This window comes from Schistocerca gregaria, chromosome 3 (genome assembly GCF_023897955.1).
Source record: "Schistocerca gregaria isolate iqSchGreg1 chromosome 3, iqSchGreg1.2, whole genome shotgun sequence".
Lineage (NCBI taxonomy): Eukaryota > Metazoa > Arthropoda > Insecta > Orthoptera > Acrididae > Schistocerca > Schistocerca gregaria.
Window position 1 is genome coordinate 725,039,581 of NC_064922.1, and position 12,122 is coordinate 725,051,702.

The 12,122-nt window shown below is 40.6% G+C and overlaps 1 protein-coding gene across 3 annotated transcripts in view; it reads left to right on the forward strand.

The window, feature by feature from the left end:
• The window catches only part of LOC126354647 (gem-associated protein 5), a 330,980-nt gene that overhangs the window by 153,099 nt on the left and 165,759 nt on the right, over window positions 1-12,122 (forward strand). For all 3 annotated transcript variants that reach the window (XM_050004418.1, XM_050004417.1, XM_050004419.1), the window contains one exon: window positions 3,014-3,131. In XM_050004418.1, coding sequence (XP_049860375.1) covers window positions 3,014-3,131 — 118 coding nt within the window. The remainder of the gene's footprint in view (window positions 1-3,013; window positions 3,132-12,122) is intronic.

The window sequence follows — 12,122 nt, forward strand, 5'->3', positions numbered from 1 at the left end:
CAAATGATATGTAATGTTAATGTGAAGTTTAGTAATGGCCATAATACAGTCTGTTGCTTTTCAGAGGTAACTGCACATATGTCATTTTGATCAAAGGATTCTGTGATGAACTATTATGCACTGCAAGCTTATATAGGACTTCGGACATTTGGTGGTTGATGTTAGCTGTAGAACCTGCTTCAATAACACAGTCAAAAGCATAGAGAAAGTTTTCTCTGCTAAAAAGAACTCATTTCACTCGCAGACAATCATCGAATGACCAAATGCGAATGGCAGTGTTCCAATCCCAGAAAATCCTATAGAAGTTTTCTTTCTCTTACATTTCAATAATTTTACAGGCAACTGTAGGAGTTGGTAGCTGCTTCTCCACCACAAGAGTAACTTGTTTACTTGTACAAAATTATGTACTTTGTGGGGGGTCGTCAACATCGCACAGAATATTGTACTTCGCAGACATACAAACAGGCACACTACACACACTAGTTTAATAACAACGATTTTAATATTACCAATCTAAAAACATTAATTCTTCTTTTGAGCAGTAAAATATAGTAATATGTATTACATATTGTTGGTAGATTTTCTAGGACCATAGCAACATGCTGCATACTTTTGAAGCTAAGCAAGGCGAGAATTGTAAGTATCTACCATTTAGAGCATTAAATTTTTAATTTTTTTTCCTTAAATTTTGCTATTCTTATTGAACTTCTACTTATTTGTGGTATATTTTTTGGTACTATCTTCTGAAGCTGGGCATGAGGTGCCTGAAATTGATAAAGGAATAAAATTTCTTTGTGCAGCTGATTGCTAATTTTTCAACAAATGATTATTACTGTCATCATCATCATCATCATCATCATCAGCTGGCTCAGGCTATGCAGTTAGTACATCCAGTACACAACAACTTTCAGTTCATTCTCTGAAACAAACATTCTGAGTCTTCTGCATTTTATGTTGATTAATCCTTTCATGGTTGACTGGACATACATGTCCCACTAAAATAATACAAACTTTTGACTGCTGGGACTTCTGCATCTCACATCTGTCTAGGGTTACGATGTAGTGAGATGCTTTCGGAACTTGAAGCAAAATACTGCAGAACATGGAATGGATATATAAAAGGCAGTGAATGATCAGATTAGGTGGTACATGTTTATGGCTGGCCCAGGGCATCATTTTCATGATGTCACCTTCTTCTACATTCCAAGAATGTCTGGGGTAACTGTTGTCTTTTGCTTACATCATAGATATTGTGTAGAAACATTACTATACACATTAAGTAATTCAGCTGGTTTGTACATCATTTGTATACAGTAGGGTGTGTATGCACCAGGAAACTTCATATAATGTTGAAACCATTGGTGTGTGGTTTGTCAAATGCTCAAATGTTATGCTATAAACTTGTGTGGGATATTTCATGTTTTTGCATTGTCAGGAGAATAAATGTGTTTTGGGACTGATTTGTGATAGTTTTTCCTGTAATTTCCACCCTGATAAAACCATTCTAAAATCAAAAATTTCACTTTGAAATCCTAGATTCAAATGAAAACATTTCTCTAGTTAGCTTCAGATCTTTGCATTCGGAACATTGTCCAAGCATTTCACTTCTTGCTGTAGGAAGCTTGCTCAGTCTGTGAACGAAATAATTCCAGGTAGTTTTGTTAAATCAGCAAATATCTGTGGTGATGTAAGGTCACATTTTATTTGGCAGTCCTACTATCTGTTGCATTCTCATAATTTTTTTAAAAATTTTAATCAAAAGTACTTTCATAGGATTTTAATGAATGTGAGCAAGTTAATTGTGATAAATCAGAGTGGATATATTCTTTAAACTGAATGGAGACAGTCTTCTTCTATCAAATCATCACCCTCTGCTCCTCCCTAGGAGAACGAAGTAGGCCATTACTGTGGAAGTGGTTATTCCTGTTTTGATTATTGAAAGTTTTATAAAATCTCCAATTACATCTGTTGCTGTTCCCCTCTCTTCTGCAGTATGACTTGTTCCAGTGCAGACTTTACACTTCACCCCCACCTCACCCCACAACTTTTCAACAGCACAATGCCACAACATGGCTGACAATCATAGAAGATTTCACCAATGAAATTCACCAAGATAGGTGCATTCCAGTATTGAATGAGTACCATAACACTGCATGAGAGTAGATTTGCATTCAAAGGTAAGATAAATGATATGTTTTTATGAGACAGATTGTATTGTATTGTATTGTATAGAACTGGCAGCCTAGAAATGATAGGGAGGCTTCTTCCCCACCATAGCCCTAGTGGTACACAACCCCACAACAGGCTACAACAGTCAACTCACCCCTCTGCTGCCCCACACTGAACCTAGGGTTATTGTGTGGTTTGGCCCCCAGTGGAGTCATTATGGTGTGCACGTACGTGGAGTAAGTGTTTGCGTAGCAACAGCTGACATTTTGTAACTGATACGGAATAAGGGGAACCAGCCCGCATTTGCTGAGGCAGGTGGAAAACCGCCTTAAAAACCATCCACAGACTGCCCGGCTCACTGTACCTCGACACTAATCCACCGGGTGGATTCGTGCTGGGGACTGGCAATCCTTCCCACCCAGAAAGCAGTGCATTAGACTGCACTGCTAACTAGGCGAGCTAATCAGAGAGATAGTAATGCCATGACAAATCTTTTACCTCCATAGGAGCTACCCGTCACTCTAATAAAAATGATGCGTCTACCAGCACTATTTCACAGACTTGGATGTGTCCTACCTTGCTGCTGAGATGCAGCTACAGTATTGTCATATTTGTTCTGTGAAGCAGCAGTTTGTATATAACTAATTCTGCAGAATTTTAATGTAATTGGAAAAATTTGGATGATTTTGTGTCTTATAATATTTCATTTTCTCAGTCTTATGATTTGTCTTTCGCTTGTCAATGTTGTACTTGTTTATGGATCAGATATATAAAAAAAGCATCTTGCCTTCTCATCAGGATGAACAAAATTTCATATTTTACTTTCTTTTCCTTTTTTCTTTAGCTCCACATCTCCTGAATTCTGAACTGAGAAAAGAAAGCAGTCTACAGAATAAAAGCTCTAAGACAGAAGTCTCCTGGAATTCCGAGTGCAGCTTGTTGGCTGTTGGTAATGACGATGGGTTAGTACGTTTATTTTTGCATGTTTAGTAGGTAAATGTGAACCTAATCACCACTTCTCAAAGTTTCTGTACCTTTCTGATGGATGAGTATGCACAAAAATTAGTTCACAGTTAGCAAATACCACAGTACTTTTGACTTCCTCCTCCTTGGTTTTTGCTGCTGCTGTGTGATTTGAACATTTCTAGCCAAAAATACTCTTCGCTGTGAATTAGCAACAGGTTACTTTTCAGAATACTCTGTTATTTTGATTCACTGGTATACTTTTCATAATAGCTGCTGCATGATACTGTTGTTCAGCATACTGCAGTAGTTATTTTTAATTTTTTTCTTCTGTGTCACGAAATCTCCCATTAAGTAGTTATCTGTGTAGTGTTTACTTCCTAGTGGTTACTTGTGCCTACAAATCAACGCATGTTGTGCCCTTGCTATTCAGTTCATCAAATATTAAGAACTGATTTTGAAGTTGTTGAATAGTTATTTCTGTTCTGTAGTTTCAGTGCAAGACATGTATTTCCTGTTTCTATTATTGTAAAATTGTCACATTTCATAAATACTGAAATTGTGATAGATTAGTTAGTAATATGAGAATTGTGCATTGGTCTTTCACTTGGATGAAGGCAAATGAAGAATTTGGTGAGGTTCTCTCAAGAAGTTGTGGATTGTGTAAGAGTAATAACAGAATGATAGAGTAGAAGACTGATTCATTAGAAATGTCTTTTTTTTATTTAGACTGATTAAAGGGAAAGAGACAGTGGGAACTGGAAAATAGTAATAAGAGAAAGAAAAATGTACAGAATTTGTAGTACCCAATCAGTTAGATTTAGTAGGTGAATTTGAAGGAGAAGAACCTGAGCCATATTTAGAAAAATGTAAGATGAGGGAGATGCATAGGAGTAATATTAAGATAACAGTGTGATGAAAGCAAGGCTACACATAGCCAGATTACAGAGAACATAGGGGCTTTGTGTAAATATTTTGATGGATAAAGATCAAGTGATATAGTAGGAAACATGCTAATGATTTAGATTACAACATGAAAGGTGACATGGATGGAATAGTAGTAGCAGTTCACACAATTATTGAGTTTATGCATGTTTTGCAGTGTCAGGACTGCCCCTAGGTTAACACACTTGCCAGTTATGTAAACAAAATTACTCTCTGCAGCAAAATAACTTACCTGTGCTCTACTGTTTGTTGGGGAATTGTGTGATGGAGATCTACGAACTTGGGTCTGGTTAGGAGGCAGAAAAGACAACATAGCTCAGTTGCCTGCAAGAATTTTGAGGGGACATCATCACACAAAGCAGGTGGCCCATGGAGGTTGCAGTATGTGTTTTACATATGTTAGGTTAGAATCAAGTGACAGATGGGTAGTCTTAAAGAAATTGGAACAGATTCACAAAATGTGTAATATTTTCCAGAAAAATATTTTTTTTTCCTAATAGAAGGGGTTTGATGGACAAGACAGAAAAGCTTCTAATTTGTTTAGAAAATTTCAAGAATCTGTAATATAAAGATGTTGTCACATGTGTAACATCATAAAAGCTATAGTATGAAAATGAAAGTTGCCGCTCACCATATAGCGGAGATGCTGAGTCGCAGATAGGCACAACGAAAAGATTGTCGCAGTATAACCTCTCTCTCTCTCTCTCTCTCTCTCTCTCTCTCTCTCTCTCTCTCTTTCTCTCTCTCTCTCTCTCTCTCTCACACACACACACACACACACACACACACACACACACACACACACACACACTGACTACAGTCTCTGGCAGCTGAAGCCACACTGCGAGCAGCAGCAGCACTACATGATGGAAGTGGCAGTTGGGTGGGGGTAAAGAGGAAGCTGGGGTAAGGAGGAGGAGGGATAGCAAGTAGGGGTGGAGAGGGGAGGGGAGCAGTGAAGTGCTGCAAGGATGAGGTGGAAAGAGGGTAGGGCAGTTAGGTGCAGTCGAGAAGCTAGATGGAGGGATGGGCGATAAAAATGACCAACAAAGTTTGGGGCCAGGAGGATCAGGGAATGTAGGGTGTATTGCAGGGGGAGTTCCCACCTGTGAAGTTCAGAAAAGCTGGTGTTGGTGGGAAGGATCCCTACGGCACTGGCTGTGAAGCAGTCATTGAAATGAAGAATGTCATGTTTGGCAGTGCGCTCGGCAACAAGGTGGTCCACGTGTTTCTTGGCTGTAGTTTGTTGGTGGCCATTCATGTGGACAGACAGTTTGTTGATTGTCATGCCCAAATAGAATGCAACACGGTGATAGCAGCTTAGCTTGTAGATTACATGACTGGTTTCACAGGTAGCTCTGCCTTTGATGGAATAGGCGATGCTTGTGCTGGGACTGGAGGAGGTGGTGGTAGCAGGAGGATGTATGGGACAGTTCTTTCATTTAGGTGTATTACAGGGATATTAGGTAAGGGGTTGAGAGCAGGGGTTGTGTAGGGATGGACGAGTATATTGTGTAGGTTCGGTGGACAGTGGAATACCACTTTGTGGAATGTGGGAAGGACATTGGGCAGGACATTTCTCTTTTCAGGGCACAATGAAAGGTAGTCAAAACCCTGGTGGAGAATGTAATTCAGTTGCTCCAGTCCTGGATGGTACAAAGTTACAAGGGGAGTGCTCCTCTGTGGCCATGTGGTGAGACTTTGAGAAGTTCTGGGAGACGGGAAAGGTAAGGGATGAGAGATTTGTTTTTGTACAAGGTTGGGAGGATAATTATGGTTTGTGAGGACCCCAGTGAGACCCTCGATATATTTCAAGAGGGCTGCTCGTCACTGCATATGCGATGACCACAGATGGCTAGGCTGTAAGGAAGGGACTTCTTGGTATGGAAAGGGTGGCAGCTGTCAAAGTGGAGGTATTGCTAGTGGTTAGTAGGTTTGATATGGACAGAGGTACTGATGAAGCCATGTTTGAGGTGGAGGTCAACATCTAGGAATGTGGCTTGTTGGGTTGAGTAGGACCAGGTGAAGCAAATGGGGGAGAAGCTGTTGAGGTTCTGGACGAATGTGGATAGGGTGTCCTCAACCTCTATCCAAAGATCTCATCAGTCAATCTGAACAAGGTGAGAGGTTTAGGATTCTGGTTATTCAGGAAGGATTCCTCTCGGTGGCCCATGAAGGTTGACATAGGATGCCATGCAGATGCCAATAGCTGTACCCCGGATTTGTTTGTAGGTAATGCCTTCAAAGGAGAAATAATTGTGGCTGAGAATATAGTTGGTCATGGTGACTCGGAAGGAGGCTGTTGATTTGGAATCCATCAGGTGTTGGGAAAGGTAGTGTTCAACAGTGGTAAGACCATGGGCATTAGGGATGTTAGTGTGAAGGGAGGTGGCATCTGTAGTGATGAGCAGGGTACTGTGTGGTATAGGGACAGGAACTGTGGAGAGTCGGTGGTGGAAATGGTTGGTATCTTTTATAGAGGAGGATAGGTTCCGGGTAGTAGGTTGAAGATGTTGGTCTCTGAAAGCAGAGACTATCTCAGTGGGGACACAGTAACCGGCCACAGTGGGGTGTCCTGGGTGGTTGGGTTTATGGACTTTAGGAAGCATGTAGATTGTAGAAGGTAGGAGTGCAGGGAGTGGTAGGGGTGAGCAGAGAGATGGACCCCAGTAAGAGGTTCTGGGATGGACTCAAGGAATTTGTGAAAAGACTGGAGATCCTGCTGGATTCCTGAAATGGGGTCACTGTGCAAGGTTTGTATGTAGATGTGTCTTAAAGCTGGCAGATTCCTTTTGTGGTTGAAAACAACAGTGGTGGAGCTTTTTGTCGGCAAATAGAATTGTAAGGTCAGGATCTGTTTTTAAATGGTGGACTGCTGCTGTTTCTGCAGATGTAAGATTAATTTGCATGTTGAGAAATTTGGGGAATGATGGTGAGGCAAGGTTCGAGTTTAAGAAGTTCTGGTAACTTAGCGGGGTAATTTGGGGGCAGTGGAGGTGGAACACGGTTGGCTGGAGGACTGCACTGAGTCAGGCAGAGTTCAACATTGGTCTTTGGTTGAGTCTGATTGGTAGTGTCGGTGGCGAAACATGTGGATCACCCTCTTGGTGAGTGCACTGCCCAACACGACATCCTTCATTTCAGTGACTGCTTCACAGCCTGTCCCCACCAAGATCAGTTTTTGTGAATTGCGCAGGTGGGAACTCCCCCTGGAATATACCCTACGCTCCTGTAATCCTCCTGGCCTCAACTTTTGTTTGTTATTTTTCTCATCCATCCAGCCCCTTCCCTTTTCCCATTCTAGCACTACAAAGCCCTCACTCCACCATCATATCCAGTATTTTTACCTTTTATCTTTCTACAATCCACCCCCTCCCCCCACCTCTCCCCTCTCCCCTGCCCTCCATCTAACCTCTCGACTGCATCTAGCTGCCCTACCCACTCTCCACCTCGTCCTTGTACACTCCCCAGGAGCAATTCACTATCCCTCGCCCCTGTCCTGCTATCCCTCCCCCTCCTCACCCCAGCCTCCTCCTTACCCCCACCCAATTGCCACTCCTCTCCTGCCGTGCTACTGTTCATGCAGTGTGACTTCAGCTGCCAGAGGCTGCAGTTGCATGTGTGAGTTACGTCTGTGCCTGCATGCAGGCGCGCTTTAAGCTTATATTGTGACAGTCTTTTTGTTGTGCCTATCTGCGACTCAGCATCTCCGCTATATGCTGAGATGCAACTTCCAATTTCATAATGTTTCTACATTCCATCCTGGATTTTCCGTTGTTTGATTACAAAAGTTATATGTTTTTTTTTTTCCATGAAAAACAAAACATTATTTTATCTACATTCTGCAACATAACTTTTATGCTTTCAGGGAATCTGAGTGTGACATAAAAAGGTCGCTCTTGAAAATGGGCTCTGGTGAAACTAATTGCAAAAAAAAAGTTAATATAGTTGAAGCTGTGGTGGAGTGAAAGAGATGTGTCTCTCTAACACTTTATTGAAGGCACCGAACATGATCTACAAAAAATATTCTCACTTGTACAAATTGAACACAAAGTGAAAAATATTTAACTAAGAAGGTTTTGTGTAGATCAGAACCTAGAAACATGCTTGTGAGTTGTTACTGAAGAATATATCTCTTGTAATTGTGTGCAGACCTTGCTACAGAACTGACCTAGATTTTGTAGCCTCTCCTATTTAGCACCATTCTAGATCATGGCAAAGCTGAAAATCTAATTGAGTGTGGTATGGTGTTTGTCCCCCCATGAACCATGGACCTTGCCATTGGTGGGGAGGCTTGCTTGCCTCAGCGATACAGATAGCAACCATAGGTGCAACCACAACGGAGGGATATCTGTTGAGAGGCCAGACAAACGTGGTTCCTGAAGAGGGGCAGCAGCTTATTCAGTGGTTGCAGGGTCAACAGTCTGGATGATTGACTGATCTGGCCTTGTAACACTAACCAAAATGGCCTTTCTGTGCTGGTACTGCGAACGGCTGAAATCAAGGGGAAACTACAGCTGTAGTTTTTCCCGGTGGCATGCAGCTTTACTGTATGGTTAAATGATGATGGCGTCCTCATGGGTAAAATATTCCGGAGGTAAAATAGTCCCCCACTCAGGAGGACGCCATTATCAGAAGAAAGAAAACTGGCGCTCTACAGATCAGTGTGTGGAATGTCAGCTCCTTTAATCGGCAGGTAGGTTAGAAAATTTAAAAAGGGAAATGGGTAGATTAAAGTTAGATAAAGTGGTAATTAGTGAAGTTCAGTGGCAGGAGGAACAAGACTTCTGGTTAGGTGAATACAGGGTTACAAATACAAAATCAAATAGGGGTAATGCAGGAGTAGGTTTAATAATGAATAAAAAAAAATAGGAATGCGGATAAGCTACTACAAACAGCATAGTGAATGCATTATTGTGGCCAAGATGGAAACAAAGCCCATGCCTACCACAGTAGTACAAGTTTATATGCCATCTAGCTCTGCAGATGATGAAGAGATTGATGAAATGTATGATGAGATAAAAGAAATTATTCACGTAGTGAAGGGAGATGAAAATTTAATAGTCATGGGTGACTAGAATTTGGTAGTAGGAAAAGCAAGAGAAGGAAACATAGAAGGTGAATATGGAATGGGGGTAAGGGTAAGAAATGAAAGAGGAAGCTACCTGGTAGAATTTTGCACAGAGCATAACTTAATAGCTGACACTTGGTTCAAGAATTATAAAAGAAAGCTGTGTACATGGAAGAGGCCTAGAGATACTTGAAGGATTCTGATAGATTATATAGTGGTAAGACAGAGATTTAGGAACCAGGTTTTAAATTGTAAGACATTTCCAGAGACAGGTGTAGACTCTGACCACAATGTATTGTTTATGAACTGTAGATTAAAGCTGAAGAAACTACAAAAATGTGAGAATTTATGGAGATGGGATAAACTAACAGAACCAGAGGTTGTAGAGCGTTCCAGGAAGAGCATTAAGGAACAATTGAGAGGAATGGGTGAAAGAAATATGGTAGAAGAAGAATGGGTAGCTTTGAGGGATGAAATAGTGAAGGCAGCAGAGGATCAAGTAGGTAAAAAGACGAGGGCTAGTAGAAATCCTTGGGTAACAGAAGATGTATTGAATTTAATTGATGAAAGAAGAAAATATAAAAATGCAGTAAATGAAGCAGGCAAAAAAGAATACAAACATCTCAAAAATGAGATCGACAGGAAGTGCAAAATATCTAAGCAGGGATGGCTAGAGGACAAATGTAAGGATGTAGAGGCGTATCTCACTAGGAGTAAGATAGATACTGCTTACAGGAAAATCAAAGAGACCTGTGGAGAAAAGAGAACCACTTGTATGAATATCAAGAGCTCAGATGGAAACTCAGTTCTAAGCAAAGAAGAGAAAGCAGAAAGGTGGAAAGAAGGGAAAGCAGAAAGGTGGTAAGAGTATATAGAGGGTCTCTAGAAGGGCAATATTATGGAAATGGAAGAGGATGTAGATGACAATGAAATGGGAGATATGATACTGCATGATGAGTTTGACAGAGCACTGAAAGACCTAAGTTGAAACAAGGCCCTGGAAGTAGTCAACATTCCATTAGAACTATTGATAGCCTTGGGAGAGCCAGCCCTGATGAAATGCCACCATCTAGTGAGCAAGATAGGTGAAATACCCTCTGACTTCAAGAAGAATATAATAATTCCAATACCAAAGAAAGCACGTGTTGACTGAGGTGAAAATTACCGAACTATCAGTTTAATATTCCACGGCTGCAAAATACTAACACGGATTCTTTATAGATGAATGGAAAAACTGGTAGAAGCCAACCTCAGGGAAGATCAGTGTGGATTCCGTAGAAATGTTGGGTGACGTCAGGCAATACTGACCCTGCGACTTATCTTAGAAAATAGATTAAGGAAAGGCAAACCTATGTTTCTAACATTTGTAGATTTAGAGAAAGCTTTTGGCAAGGTTGACTGGAATACTCTCTTTCAAATTCTGAAGGTGGGAGGGGTAAAATACAGGAAGCAAAAGGCTATTTACAATTTGTACAGAAAGCAGATGGCAGTTATAAGAGTCGAGGGGCATGAACGGGAAGCAGTGGTTGGAAAGGGAGTGAGACAGGGTTGTAGCATATCCCCAATGTTATTCAATCTGTATATTGAGCAAGCAGTAAAGGAAACAAAAGAAAAATTTGGAGTAGGTATTAAAATCCATGGAGAAGAAATAAAAACTTTGAGATTCACCGATGACATTGTAATTTTGTCAGACACAGCAAAGGACCTGGAAGAGCAGCTGAATGGGACGAACAGTGTTGTGAAAGGAGGATATAAGATGAACATCAACAAAAGTAAAACGAGGATAATGGAATGTAGTCGAATTAAGTCGGGTAATGCTGAGGGAATTAGATTAGGAGATGAGACACTTAAAGTAGTAAAGGAGTTTTGCTATTTGAGGATCAAAATAACTAATGATGGTCGAAGTAGAGAGGATATAAAATGTAGACTGGCAATGGCAAGGAAAGTGTTTCTGAAGAAGAGAAATTTGTTATCATCGAGTATAGATTTAAGTGTCAGGAAGACGTTTCTGAAGGTATTTGTATGGAGTGTCACCATGTATGGAAGTGAAACGTGGACTATAAATAGTTTGGACAAGAAGACAATAGAAGCTTTCAAAATGTGGTGCTACAGAAGAATGCTGAAGATTAGATGGGTAGATCGCATAACTAATGAGGAGGTTTTGAACAGAAATAGGGAGAAGAGAAATATGTGGCACAATTTGACCAGAAGAAGGGATCGGTTGTTAGGACATGTTCTGAGGCATCAAGAGATCACCAGTTTAGTATTGCAGGGCAGAGTGGAGGATAAAAATCGCAGAGGGAGACCAAGAGATGAATACACTAAGCAGATTCAGAAGGCTGTAGGTTGCAGTAGGTACTGGGAGATGAAGAAGCTTGCACAGGATAGAGTAGCATGGAGAGCTTCATGAAACTAGTCTCTGGACTGAAGACGACATCAACAGTGGTGTTTGTTCATTGACGTACATGACACCATAGTTTACATGATGAAAATGCACACATTTAATTCCTTTGAAGTTCAGTTATTAATTTACGGTGTCCAGTTTTTACACTACAAACAAATTATTAACACAGGTCTTCAGGCTAACATGCATGAAGTAAACAGTTCCTATTGATTTGAAAATATTGCAGTTGTCACTTAGTACAGTTCCTGTCAAAAGACAGTTACATTCCAGTGTTTCATTTAAGTGAGTCCATCAAATGAGTCATTGAGTCTAACAATAACTCAGTCAGTTCACAGTGACAGTCCACAATACTTGTTTTAAAATTATTGAGTTTCACAGTTGTCAGTTCATGTAATTTCACATATTGGATGTACGTAATTGTGATGTGAGTCAACAACGAGAGCATGTCCTACATAGATGTAACTCATTTACTTTAAAAAATGCAGACTGTCAATTTTGGATGATGTCCAACTACTTATAGACAGATGTAAGCACAAACTGTCATTTTGAAAACTACATAGTACTTGTTAT